The sequence below is a fragment of the Temnothorax nylanderi genome, unplaced genomic scaffold (genome assembly GCF_030848795.1).
Source record: "Temnothorax nylanderi isolate EJ_2023f unplaced genomic scaffold, tnyl_v1.0 TNYL_tig0005_pilon, whole genome shotgun sequence".
Classification (NCBI taxonomy): domain Eukaryota; kingdom Metazoa; phylum Arthropoda; class Insecta; order Hymenoptera; family Formicidae; genus Temnothorax; species Temnothorax nylanderi.
In genome coordinates, this window is record NW_027249067.1 from 610,921 (window position 1) to 626,340 (window position 15,420).

The window sequence follows — 15,420 nt, forward strand, 5'->3', positions numbered from 1 at the left end:
CTATCACGCTTTTCAAGGAATTACTTGCAATATCACTGATACGAGCAATAAAATTACGGTTGCAAGAGAAAAAAGTATTCGCGCTCGAGGGTCTGCTTTTTTCCGCCGATGAGATTGCCGGCTGTAACTAAATGTCCTTTTACTACGAGCTTCGCAATCACGCGCATAAATCCACGCGTATACATACGCGATCGTAAATCGCAAACTGTGTAGGAAACTAGTCGATATCGGCAAGTAATAAATAAATATGTCCCACTGGCACAGATGCAAACTAATAAATCCGCCGTGTCTCCAAGTTAACCGGCGAAATTTTGGTCGATCGCGCGTTTGTGCGCGCGAGGGTTGTAATGAAGTCGTCGTCGTCGTCGTCGTCGTCGTCGTCTGATGAAGATACAAAACAGGCAGCTGCGTTATTCACACGATGCTCGGCGTAAAAGCTTCGATTAAACTTCTACGAAGAGTAGAAGCTCGTAGCCTGGTTCTCGTATACCTGTAAACGCGAATTAGCCGACTTATCTTAGACGGAGAAACGGGAACTTCGAGATCGATCGTGCGAGTGCCAATTCAAGCCCGCTTACAAAGTCAATCGTGAAAGAGAGATATTTCTTTTTTACAATTAGCAATTTAATTTATCATCTAACAAATAATAACTTTCTTAAAGTAATTTTTATAGAAACTATTTTTTATAAAAATAAGATTTATAAGAAGATTTATTAAGAATTATAAATGTTAGATTACAGAATATAATTTTAATATTTAACTTGTATGTGTGAGATTTTGACACTTATACGCATGATTTGTTCATCTTTCTAATAGAGAAATTGGTAATCGCGCGCAATTATAGTTAATCCGAGCAATGTCACAAAGTCGCATTTTTATTTCTTTTTTAGTGAATTAATGACGCTCACTGCCATTCGTCATCGCGTGTATCATACGCGTTACGCACTATTCAGAACTGAATTCATTATCGGACTACAGAAGCAATTGCCTTAGTTAATTAACAAATTTACAACTACGACTCTGGCAGATCGGTATGTCCCATGTATGAGCGATGCTACGGCGACGGCATGAATACGAGTTTCGTTATCGTTATCGCTATGTATTAAGCTTCGGCAGAGCTTCGGCCCGTAGGCGTTGCGAATTACGCTGGCGCACTACGAACGATTGCAGTATGAATATTACTAATTGCGCCCGTTTTCCACGCGTTACGTATATATTCTTTCATCTTGGTGCGGATTCATCTGGGAAAGGATTCATCGCTCCGAACACGCGTAAAACGACGAGATTGTTGCCTCGCGTGTCGAAGCTATGCTCGGCTATATTTGCTGCAGCCACTCTGCCACGCGTTGATTAGCGTAAATATGGATACCGGGTCGCAAATTCTCGCGTGCGTGTGATGACAAATTACTGAAACTGTAAATGTCATTATATTCGTAGCGGCGAAAACTAGCAATTTGCTTTGTTTTCCCGCGGATTGAAAAACGGCCATCCTATCGAAGTTTGTTTGCAAATTCCATATGCAAATTACAATTTATATTGGCCGCGTGAATGATTCTATTACTTCGCGTGCTATGTTTTTCTGGATACTGCTATTATCAAAAAGCGGTAATTTTTTTTACTCTTAAAATAAACGTTCTTGATGTCGATAAAGTTATAAATTTATTATGAATTGTGATAATGCTAATGACGTAGATTTATCACATTTGATGAAATATATTCACATATTTTCGTACGAAAATGGTGATACTCGATCGCGCTAGCCGGCAGTATACTATCGCGGTGCATTCTCGTTAAGATTTTGAAGCTAACTCGATTTTTTTTCAGGAGATTATTCGTAATGGCGGGTTGCGCGGCTGCGAAAGCTGATGAAATTTTCAAGTCCCTCGAACACCTGATCTGCCGTAGCAGTTGTGTGCCGATGAGGGAAACTCGCGCCCGTATTTTAGCTCGATGCATTTTGGATAAGCTCGTAGTCTCCCTGGACTACAAGTGGTCCATTAGCTTAAGTGAAATATAAATGAGCGCTGACTTTAAAAATAACAAGAAGACAATTACAATCAAGAGTCCATCGGTATCTTGTATTTATCAAGTATGAAATTAGTCTCAGCCTTCACGTAGCAGAAATTCTAATGTATAATACATACGCTAGAATATATATATGCATATAATATATTATTATATTATTATATCATTATATGGAGGGGTAAAAACCAAAGTGGTGTAAGTCAAATTTTTTTAAATATTTTCTCGTGTGCATGGATGCAATTTCTACAATATATAAATTGCATTTAAGCATATTGCACGAGAAAATATTTAAAAAAATTTGACTTACACCACTCTGATTTTTACCCCTCCATATATATAATGATTGCGAATTTGGATTATTCGTTTGCATTTTTGGCGATTAATTATTCACCGCAATTTTGACCTTAAATCATTGATTCTATATAGGATTCACGCACAATCGTCGTTTGAGTAAACTATTTTGGTGCGATAATATAGTGACTCAAAACGACTGAATCGCGCCTACAAATTGACGGGAACATCGAACGCGTAAGCGATGCCCACGATGGCTTTAGAAATCAATAACGTGGCTTTTTAATATCTCGTCGCGCGTGACAAAATATTTCACGCGGATATATTCGAATACTTTAATCGCGCCGGGATTTACGCGCCGTAAATTTCGCGAACGATGTAAAATTTAATTCATTTGCCCCGCGCCCAGCGCGTTTTTCATCCTCCAGACTAAACTTGTTGCCCCTCCGTTTCCCACTGCCGGTCGTTAAACCGGTTGCCATTACGACAAAACGTCAAATATCGGATGTATATAGTGCGCACAAGTGTGGACGAGATAATACGACGATGTTATATTGAAATTAAATGTAATTGTTACGTACGTGCGCCGCCGCGCCGCGCCGCGCCGCGTCGTGTCGAATGTGTGCGGGCGACACGCGCGCGAGCGTGTCGCTCGCGCCGGACGTGACGTTAAAACAGCATTACATTATTACGGCACGACGTTATACCCGCGTTATCACCCTGAAATCCTTCTGAGCCCATTTAACAAGCAAAGTTCAGAGTGCGAAACAGTTCTCGGCTGCAAAAAGTACGACGCTGTACGTGTGAAGCTAAATATTACAACGGCGTTATGCATCGACAATTAACTTTTCTCATCTTGCGCCCGCGCCGTACTCTCGTGGTGCATTCGGCGTCGAAACGCGATTCTCAGCCATGGATAACGTTTGTTTACGTCGCACGTGTGTCGCTTATTATCCGAGCGAAACTACGAAAGCAATCGTTTAACGCTGATTTCGTACAAGTTATATTGCTTCTAAACACGCGATATTCGGTTTTAATCGATCTGACGGGACGAAAGTGCCATTCTGTACGATGCATGCACCTTCTATTTTGCAGAACGAATTATAAGATTTAAAATACATTGAAATACGCATTTTCAGAAATTAATTTTAAAAAAATTAATATTGAGAATAATAAGGTAGGAAATATAAATATTAAAAAGAGACAATTTTCTTCATGAAATCTATTTGTTAGCCATTTGGCATCGTAAATTTAATTAGACCTACAAATCTAAAAAATTTTTCGATTTGTACATAAAAGCGAATTTCTAGTAATTTTATACAGTGACTCCTAATTTCTAGTGATTTTATGGATAATAATATTACGATAAGAAATTGATAAGGTGGAAAAGATCATAATGAGAGAGAGATATATATCATTTGAAAGTTACATAATAACGATTAATATCGTTAACGTAGTAAAAAGCGCAATGTCCTAAACTGAAAAGAGCAATAAAGAGAGACCCGGAGGAACAGTCGGAAGGTAGCAAGTGAAAAGCTCTAACAGTCCGTTGACGTGTCTCGACGTCGTTAGCTTTAGTCCCGATATCTCCCTCCCGTAGTTCGCCACTTTTCAACGTCGGTTCCTTCATCGACCCGCGACTTCACGCATCTTGTGCGCATCCCTTCGGCTACAAATTTACCTGCAGCACGCTATCCCGTCGCAACGCGCGTGGAGGAAAACCATTGGCATCTTCCATCCGGCTTCGGAAAAATATGTGTTCTTTCCGATCCTCGGTCGCGAGGATGCATCGTCGGTTCTCGCTCGGTTATCGACGAACGTCGATTTTAGGGGGCGCATAGGGTAAATTAGAGATTAGAGGGAAAAGAGTTGTAGATCTACGGGGTAACCCAGATTCCCCGTGTAATTTATTCATGAATTTCTCGCTAGAATTAAGACCCTTCTGAATGAAAATTTGATTAGACATGTCTTATCTTATTTAGAAAGATATTCTTAAGTATTTTCATAATTAAGCCTCAGACTACAGCCTTGTTGGAGCAATAGCTATTTTTATTTTATTAAATTGAATAGAAAAGTAAAAAAGTTATAAATAATTAAATTAAGTAGAAATACATTTTATCATGAAGTAAGTTTTTCTCTAATCCCTTTTTATATTCATTAACTGCTTTTATCTCCAGATTCGTATTATTTTAGATATTTTTATTCAGAACAAAACTTTGAATTTTGAGTCGAAGAATTTGAAATATGAGTCTGAGACATTCCGTATATCAGCACCGTGGTCGGATAGAGAGAGAAAGAGAGAGAGGGACAGAGAGAAAAGATCTGGTATGTTGAACCCGCGATAGGGACAGCTTAGGATGAGAGGTTTGGGGATGACAAACCGGTAGGACGCAAAGTCCAATTAAGATGTTTTTCAACGGTCCGGCTTTAGTCCGCAGACATTGGCGTATCTAGGCGCCTCGGCCTACCGCGAGAGGACTGAATTCATATGCATACATGAATATATTTCGCTGTTCCCCAATCAACCCATTGGGAACCCGGCTGCGGAGCTATTGTCCACGGGCTGCTGCATAGCGTGGCCAGATATTTTTTGGGACATGGAATATCCACATGCTAATGAACGGCCGCTCTCTGCTTCTCCATTTCACACCTCTTCTTCGATTACACTTCTCGTCAGAATCTTTGGGAGATGAACACAATCGTCATCAACAATCAACACCTTGTAAATATCATGATGGATAATTTGATTAACAGAATACATAATCTTTTTATCGTTTTAAATAGCCTTTTGCATATTACTTCGAAGATTTATGAGGGTCTAATGATTAACGTTTATAGAGAAACTTAAATATTAATTTTGTTTAGATTATAGAATTCTAATGTGTTTCAGACAAAAATGTATATAATTAACAATGCAAAGTGATTTTATAAAATATTTATTTTAAATTTATTTTTATGAAGATTGAAATGTAGAAAAATATTGACAAGATAACATTTCGTATCTATTTGCGTTTAGTATTTGCGTTTTCATGAAAAACTAATTAGGTATAACTGACATAGTTGAGTAAAATGTAGTTAGGCAAGAACGATCAAGTCAATCTTTTTTCAAACGTTTTATTAACAATTCATGAACTTTATATTTAGAAAATTTATAAAATTGTTAAGAAAATGAAAAACATATATTGATACATTGAAATGTAATATCGTCTTGCATTTCGTTACGGTTTCCTCCGAGATGTTCCGTCTTCGATATCGTTACTCAGGAAGTAGTTCGATTCGATTTGTAAAGGACGTGACGTCGCGACGACATTGATTAATTATACAACGGCAATTAATTTGGAAGTGATGCGACAGCTTTAACGACGTCGAAGCCGAAGCGAAGACCCTCGAGATGATGTCATAATCCTCGGACAATAAGTCGTGAATTCTTAATATTTGATCGCTACAGTCCTTCCTTCATTAATCATGATGGATGTAAATGTCATTTTATAGAGTGTTATTTTAATGACGATCTGCTTTCAGAGGTGTCTTTAATCATAAGCAAGTTACATCAAACAATATCTATTTCCGTGCCTCTGACATTACAGTATTGAACAATGTTGCAGTTAATCTGTGTAAGAACTTCCGCGTGATTTTGAGTGATTATTTAATAGTGAATGTTCTAAATCGAGAATTTCGCGGTCGATACTACGTTCACCATTCTAAAGAAAGATATTAGCAATCGTGATTTATTTTTATCAGAAGCCAAAGATCACTTCGTTCGAGCGGGCTGCAACGACCCGACCGGTGCGAATGCCCTCTTATCGTTCGTGAGAAAAAATCGCGGGAAGTGGGCCAAAGGTTGCGCCCAGCGTGTAGAATAAGGGGGCTAATTCTTTCTGACTTTTATTTACAAACTTCTGATATGTCCCAGAGGTATCCAAAACGCGAATAGATCCAGCCGAAATACATTATTATTAAAGAAACTTGCTTGTTGATGAAATCGTACCTGAAAATACGTTTCTTTTTTTGAATCTTGCATATATACAGGTATGTATACATTTTAAACTTTGATCTGTTGAAACTAAAATCTAAAAACTTGAAACTAAATAAAATATATAGGAATAGGATAAAAGTTTACGAAAAGTAAAGTTCCGCTTGCATATCTTTATTAAATTATTCCGTATACGTTAACAGTTTGAGAGATATTTAAATTTTTTTCAGCGCGCTTCTTCCAATTAATTTAATTTTCCGATGTATATTAATCTCCTCGGGCTGATTAAATTATATTTAGTCGTTGAGACTTTTAGGAAAAGAAAAGAGAAGAAAAAAACCAAGAGAAAAACTTTCCACATCTCCATTTGAGCGAACATTCATTCCACTCCTATTACTAATAATTCTTATCACTCTTTTGAGAGTTCCCGTTATGATATAAGCGACTTAACGATCTCAAGAAGAAGCTGGCGGCTATGAAGAAAATAAAATCAAGCGTCCTACCAGGACTTCCACAACTTATGAAGGACCTCCGGCGCCATTATATTCCTTATATCGACGACCTTTGCCTCCTTCGTGGCAAAACTCGGCTGCGCCCGATGGTCGGTCGCGACACTTTTCATGTTCTCACAGGAGTCGATAAATCTTCCTCCCTTTCGGTGGAAACGAGAGTTTCCGGAGGAGAATCGAGAACCCACCAGCCCCAGCGCCAGCCAGTCTTCTACGATATATTTTTTACAGCGTGCTGGAAGAATTTTTACTGTTTTCACCGCTGAGCTCTTTTTCACTTTGCCGCGGTAGTGTAAGCATCGACGAGTCAGATTGAAAACCCATGTTACGCCCGCAACTTAACGGAATTCTTACGTAAACCTCTCTCTCGGAAGTCAATCGGCTCGTTTATTTTGCCGAGTTTACTGCGGCTTTCTAGTAGATCGCCAAACCGTGTCCTTGGAAACCGCGACACTTTTCATGGCAATGACGATTTGAGCGTTGTAAAAAGATTTGTACTATGCCCATAATTCTGACAGAGAATCGTGATGTTAAACCACATGCAAGAAATAAATCTCAAATAAGATAAGATGCATTTTTTCCGTCATATTGTAAAGGGCTAAATTAGGTCAATAATTTGATATCGTCGATATCGAATATATTGTAGACGTTTAAAAATAACGTTTACTTTCTTTTTACGTTTTTTCTCTCTCAAATTCCTGTGTGTTCTGGTTTGTTAATTGTCTCTATTTTTGCGGACTGATTGAAGAGAAAAGAGATAGATTTATAAAATCTATCTTCCTCTTCTTTCTAATTATATATATAATTTTAGTTTAATTAATTATTGAAATTATTATACTTTAGTTGTATCAGAGAATACTGTTATTTTATTACAAAAAATTATATTGCGCTTTTATAATAGATTTTAAAGTTGGTCTTTCCGTTGTGCAAATTAGCGCTTTAATACTTACAAAGATTTTAAAGAGAGATATAATTTTTTATGCATGAAACACTAATTTCAATTAGTGTTTCAGTTCTAGTTTTTTCTTTCAAATTTTTGAAGTGGAAAAGGTAGTATTCTCATATAGGATATACATCGCGCACAGAGAAAAACGAACAGGATCAGCATTCAAACCATGCTTCCGTGGAAGTGCGAACGCACAACGCATTTATCAAAATAGTCCGTTGTATATTCAGTAACAGCCGGGGGTCTTTGCTGACGCGTAAATATATATGCTAATGAATACCATGCAAATAACCGCTCCCTACTTTTCCCTCAACTTTTCTCTCTCTCTCTCTCTCTCTCTCCCCCTCTCTCTCTCCTCCAGGACGCGCCATTAACACAGTTTTTACAAGCATTTGGTTTTCAGATCTTATGCGCGGCGTACCTACCCGTTGTTACACCCTCGTTGTACTAAGCGAGGCGCGAACGAGTTTGTATGTCACGATTTTTTCGTGAAATTTAAATGTCGCGTTGAAACACGAAGCTCTTTCCCGCCTCGTTTGCGTTCGCCATGCGAGTTTTGCAGCGTGCGTCCCGAGTATACGCTATTCAAAAATTGCTTTACACGGTTTTCCATAACACAATTCGCACCGCGGAACAGAAGGGAAACGTTTCGTTTTGTTTCGGAGCGAGTTAATATCCTGCGCTGCACAGCAATTGCATGCATCAGCTAAGTATATTATTTATTTCATCCAGAGAGATAGTTTTATGATAAAACACACACGTCATGTCATATCAATCCTTCTTTTTAAAAGAGATATGAAAATCCAAGGCTCCTCTTATTTTACTGTGAACTATAGTCGTGTATGAAAGTATAAAATTTATAATATTATTTTAAAAATATCGTTAAAAAAATGTTAAAGCACGGTATACAGGGATACGAAAGTTTGATATATAATTAATCAATTTGCAATTTAATCATTTATGTCATATCAAGGGATCATCGTTGCTAGGTTTCCGTTCGTTCTACGGGTTTATTGAAATCTATTAAGCTTTCTGCTCGATTTTCGTTAATACGACGAATTCTGTCACAATTATTCGATCTTCTCGCGCCTGCAGAAATCATTAAAACGCGGCCCAAAGCTGATCTGATCCCGGCATTTTTCAAACACTCTGGCCGTCGATTAATTGTTTTTATCGAAGAGAGGACCCATCCCGTAGGGGCTAATCCACCCTTGATTAATCCCGTTCCCGAGCAACGTGCAGCTTCTTATCGACGGAAATCTGACGGTGAGGGAAGAAACGACTCCGCTCGGTTGAACGGCAGAAAAAGAAAATCGGGCTAAGATGGAGCGGCGGAGCAGGGATAAGGACAAAAAATTTCCGGCAATTATTCCCGGCGCCTGTTAGCCTATAATTAGGTCGGTTAACGAGGATGGAGACGAAGCATTGCCGGCTCGCTTTTTTTTTCTCGCGCCGCGCCGCGCGCCGGCCGCCTTCTCTCATTAGGAGTTATTAGGATAGGTGAATAATTAAAACAGGTGTTTAAGGACTACAGCCCGCGTGATGACGCTGTAGTGGAAAGGGCGAGGGGGGAAGGGGCAAGCCCGTGCTGAAGGGTCGGAAAATACCGCTTAAGCGAGGATCCGGCACGACGACGCTCCTGGTTGCCCGAGCTCGAGGATCGAAGGGGTGAATGCGGCTGAGGCAAGAAGAGAGGGGAGGACCAGGCTACCTTGGCTTCCACACTTAATCACTTTTGCTAATTGCAGAATGATTGCTCCGCGCTTGAAGTTTCAATAATGGGGTTGTTACACCCCCGCCAGGACCTCCTTCGTAGCCCCGGTTATATACCGAGGGCCAGGGGATGTCTGTGTCTGTTCGTACCCCCTTCATCTTCTCTCCGCCACCTGGAGTTCCGCCTCGCCGTCGTCGTCGAGCTCGCCTCCTCAGGTTCCACGTGATGAATGCTATAATAGCCTACCTGCCTTCGGGTGATAAGAAAGTAATCATTCCATCTGCCCACCGTTATTTCATTATCTCTCTCCCCCGTGCTTGCCCCGGGTGCGGCCACCCTTATCCGTTGCACCGACATTAGCGGGCTGCTTCTTAATAACGGTCGAGGAGATAATTATGCAATTATGCGAAAGTAAAACTCGATGAATTAGCAACGAGAGAACGAAGCTGCGGTATCTGCGGTTTAGCGAATTTGGATGTACTTCCAGAAAAGCGACCGAATCTCATGGGTGCGACGTCTTCTTACATCGTAATCTTACTTCGTAATCTTACATCTTTGCGATTATCGAATTATCGCGATATATCTTGAGCGTATAAGATGCACGTTTTCGGTTGAATATTAAATTGGACTCGTGAAGTAAAATCTTGTAACTCCCTCGCACCGGCAATGCAATAATCAAATTTCTTTCGTTCGTGTGAATTATTGATGAGAAATTATCGCATATTATATGCACATTTTGCTGTGCAAGAAAAATTTTAATTCGTTCGGGTAATCCATAAAAAGTGATAAAAATAATCTCGATTGAGATATTTAGACATTATATTTGCTTCTCTTGACTTATTTGTGCAGAGGACTGTACTACGGTCGATATATTATCACATATCAAATGTATCATACCACTCGCAACGGGATCGATCCGAAACGTACCGGAGTGACAGTTGTCTCTCCGCCCTACAGTCGAAGAACTTATCCATTACGAAGTTATAACAGAAAAAGAAAATAATTATATCAAAAGCTTCTCCAGAGCTAAATTCTTAAATTGTATTAACATTAATTGACACGAATATCCTTATCTCGTCATTATGTATGTATGTGAGTGAAATCTAATATAATAATAATAAACTTACCCGGACCCGTTAGCGCAACGACTGAATGTGTGTGATCGATCCTAATTGGATCCCGTGGCTTTAAATTGGTCTGTTCTCGGACCGATACAACGTAGCTATGTCCGCGAAGAACAATGGGCTTAATTTAATAGAATACGGTCCGATGTGGTTTAGGTCCGATCGTCCACTGGTGCGAATCGATTTAAACGGCGCCCATGTAACTATAATCCAATAGTAGATTACACGTCCGGTACATACATACAACGTACGATGCTTTCCGCGAGCTAATAATTCACTGTCACGCGTAATGTATCTCGCGCCGAACAAAATGCGCACAATAAAACTAATATAGTAATATATCTCACAGTGGTGTATTTTGCAGAATAATTCACTTTCAGAACAGTTTGCCTTACGCTTGATTTCCGCTCCTAGCATGTTTATCGCGACGCGACGCCAGATATAATACACGACTCTCCGTTAAGGGAACGATATTTCGTTAATAAGTTTCACGACTTAATGAACTGAAAACGTTACGATGCCGTGTGGCGTAAAACGGCTATGAATATCATAAACGTGACCGACTTGCGGAACATTTTTATTTTTCACGGCACGTATTTGTTACGGAGCGTAGATTGCGTATGAGCGTTTTATGTCCCTCGAGCACGCTAGTATCTAAAGAGCGATATGGAATCTAAATTGCAACAAAATACCTCATGCGTCTCCGCAGTTGCGTGCCCGCAATAGTCTCGGCGGGCGTGTGTTTGAGGATCTTAATCGGATAAATCGCGAATCCGTGTAACGCTGCGATAAGCAGATGCACATAAGGTATATCTCGCGGCCGTGCCGTATGCGTTTGCGTGTGGATGGATGGCGTACGATATAACGAAGGAATATGACGAAGATCGCGGTCCCGCAGGGGAAATTGATCCGCGTAATTCCTTGGGCACAACGCACCTACGTACCCGAGTTCCTATATAACACCGCGGACATTCACACACAGGTACATGTTTCGTACACACACAATTATATTCTCTCGAGTTTGGATTTACCATTTTCGATTTGTTTGCCATCATCGCATTGTATCTAGGCCGAGTCGAACCTGGAAGGAAAGGTGGCCATTAAAATTTGAAGAAGAAGAAAACGAAGATCGCGGAAATCGAGCGTACCGCAACGCAAAGGTGTCGCGCGATGATTCAACCGAAATGAAAAACGAAAGCGTGCATTTATATATACATGTGTCGCGTGTGTCATTTAATCAACTCTTGCGTGGCTAACGCGATGGCGTGCCGTTTCCCCCGACATAAATTCCGCGGCGAGGAAAAGCGAGAACGCGGTAGAATGTGTGTCGCGGGATTGCGAATAATAGCGGCCTCCTCGCGTTAAGAAATCAAGCGCGCGACCCTCTTTAAGCGTGTTCTCGCTTCACGTGCGAGGAAAGTTATAAAGAGCGTGCCGGGGAATGTGTAACAACTTGTCTAGAAAATAAATCAAAAAATAATATCCCTCTGCGTCATATCAACCCACTTTTCACGCCGCCGCGCCGCAGCCAATTGAGATTTATGGTGCGAGAGGGTTTAGTGATTTTACATTGAAATCACAAGCGGAAGTAAACGCTTGGGGGAAGGTGATGCTCTTCTAACAAGCGTCAAAACCAATTTACATGTGCATGTATATATATATTTTTTACACATAATAGCAACAGCTATACATTTCGTATCGCAAGACAAAGAAAAACTGGTTATGACGCTTTATGACCTTTTAATTAATGAGTTCCGTTCGACGAAGTGAATCGCACACGCACGTCATGCACACAGAGCTCACGTGACGGTCAAAGATGAAAAAAAAGTGCGCACGTTCTAGCGCGAAAATGCTAATTACAACGGGGTTAATTGCACCGCTATTACGACACTAAAGTGCCAACGTGTCGTTGCTGTCATCACACGTTGTGCGTGTGTGCGTACGTGCGCGAACCCGTCCAGAGCATTGCCCACCATTGAACCGATACACACGTTTATCGGGGCCGTAAGTTTTGATTATGCTCGCGTGCCGGGGTGTCATTACGTGTCATCCCTCGTACCCCTCTCGGCTTAATACATGAGTTTGGTACGTATTCGCGTTCGCACACCTGTTTCGCTGCGCGCATACATGGGGTAATCTAAAGTGTTCGGCTTTATTTTGACTTTCATATAATGTGCGAATATCTACGATTGTTTTTACGCACGATGGTACGGGAAACGATTAAAATTATGACGCTACGTGATTAGTTTGACAATCACAATAATGATACATTGTTAAGAGAGTTCGTTTATTTTCTACTGACAAATAAGGTAAACAAATGAGCTCTTTGTGTGATCAGTTTGATAACATTTTAGAATGTTTCACACATTTATACTGTGTACTCGCTGCAAAATTGATAGAAACAGTGATTATTAATTTTATCAATATGAGGAATATTATATGACACCGTATTTACTCCAACAGCACAATTATTTTGATTAACTACAATTTAACGCAAACAATTTATGTGCGCGTGGTATCTTCCTTTTATGAATGAATTAATTGCGGTTAATTAAACGCGGAAAGTCTACATTTGTAAGGCACTCTGTGTATGATGATATCTCTCACATGGAATAAGTATGTGTGTCGTATTCGATGTGTCGCTTATGTGAGTTGTCACATTAATAATTTACTATTTACCCTTAACGTGATGCGAATAAATCGTCCCATGAGGGTCGCGTTGACTGTGGTGTCGTAAAGAAAATTATTATTATTAAAGAAAGCTGAACATTTCGTTCAAGACAAGAACATTTCAGGAAAGTTTTATTTATTATCCATCGCGAAAAAGATTGGATTTAAGAGCATGACTTTCAATTTTTCTTAATATTGTAGAAGATGAAGTGAAAAATTGCGATGCTACGGATATAGATACAAATAGGTAAAGATGAGTGGGAATAGAAATCGACGAAGATTTTTGTGCATAATCGTTCTCGATACATCACGGATTTTATCTGTAAACTTTGAATGCTATCCGAAATACAGATATACACAATGCAGTTCGTGCCGTTTCGCGAGCTGAGATTCGCGACTGTGGGTTCGTTAAGTCGGGCTTTCTCGGGATATCGATCCTCGCGGGTGACGTGAAGAAAGTTAAATTTCTCAGAGGAGTGCCAGAAAACGCGAACGTCGGTCGGTCCCTAAGACGAAAGTATCGGAAGGGGGGTTGCGTCGGTCCCTGGCGTACGAAGCTGGCGAAACGAGTTCAAAATCCCTTCTGCCGAGCGAAACTTGACGCGGGCCGGACAAGGAACGGACCGGTCGGCGCGACCAGCCGGAAAAGTTGAAATTATAAAAATTTCAAATTTCTGAGCGGTTGACACGTGACACGACGATTCATACTCAAACAGAGAAAATAAGAATCTCTTGGGAGTTCGCGCGACCGAATTTCTCTCGTATTTCTCAGACGTTCGGAAATACGATATAAGTACAAAATTTTGGGATAAAATAACTCAGCATGTTTCTCGACGTATCTTTCTTTTTTTTTTGTTAAAAACTTTTTATTTGTTGGAATTATCTAATTATCGTAATCTAAGTAGGATCCCTTCTTTCCTTTGCTAGAATTTCCAAATCTTTTCGTTCTTTTTCTAATTTGTCAATACTTACATAGCAATATTTTGCTTTATTGATATGGTTGACTTTTTGCAGGACCTTCGTTCTGGGGCCTGATAAATCCGCAATGGTCCCTCTGCACCAAAGGAAGACGACAGAGTCCCATCAACATCGAACCGGACAAGTTGCTTTTCGATCGTCACTTGAGACCGGTGCACGTCGACAAACACAGGGTAACGTATTTAATCTTTTAGTCTTCAAAATTGCAAACTAATTCGCGAATAGAACTCTTGCTGGCTCTTAGGACACGCAAGCGTGTCCTAAGCAATAAAGTCAGAACCTTGTAGAGAAAGTTACAACTTAAAATGTGTTACATTTTAGAAATTTAGTAAATTTTGTCTAACTAATGCTTAAGTGTATCAATATTTAATTAATAACGTACCAAATTAATTATTATTAGTATCTCGCTAAAATATACTCTAATTTCACAGTAGCACATGCAGAACGTTATATGCGCCTATCGCATAACAATTTCAATTGCATATGTTTCAGCAAATTTACAGTAGATATTTCCACATCATTTACCGTAGTTTGTCAATTTCCGCCAAATTAAGATTTAACGCGACAACATCGGGTGCCCTGTATATCATTGCGCGTTCGAGTATGATCTCGGGGAAAAGGGTGCGAAGAAGTAAATCCCGAAGTTCGGTCTCGTCCCATGTGCACGTCCACTTCAAATGAAGACGAAAGAGTCGTCTGATGGACGCTCGTTAGTCAAGTGCGGAGTACATACTGGGTGTCCCTCGGCGGGATGATTAAATTGCTCGGGTTTTTGCGTTTGGCGGACGGATAATGAGAAATACCTCTCATTGATATTAATGATTTCCAAACGCGGCCACTCATTATGACTCATGATGCATTGTTTACCCCGGATACGTTTAAATATGTTGACTATCCAACGTAATTACGCGTTACGCACTATTTATGCGTATTGCAATCAAGTTGCTTTGGTCGCAAGATCCGTATATATGAAGAGCCGCGTTTTATAATTAAAGCAAGTCAGAATAAAATTATAACTGTATGATAATTATTTTAATTATTTGAAGGCCGGTGCACATTATCTCGAATAAAATGAAATATAAATGGTATCGCTAGAAAAATAAATGCCGTACACGTTAATGAAATTTCATAATTACAATTCAACTCGATTCACGTACTGAATAAATATATGATTCTGTTTAACGTTAAAT

General features: G+C 39.9%; 1 protein-coding gene across 3 annotated transcripts in view; it reads left to right on the plus strand.

Moving 5' to 3' along the window:
• Positions 1–15,420, plus strand: part of Carpa (Carbonic anhydrase-related protein A) — a 128,476-nt gene that overhangs the window by 69,480 nt on the left and 43,576 nt on the right. For all 3 annotated transcript variants that reach the window (XM_071712021.1, XM_071712038.1, XM_071712030.1), the window contains exon 3: positions 14,267–14,403. In XM_071712021.1, the coding sequence (XP_071568122.1) occupies positions 14,267–14,403 (137 nt within the window). The remainder of the gene's footprint in view (positions 1–14,266; positions 14,404–15,420) is intronic.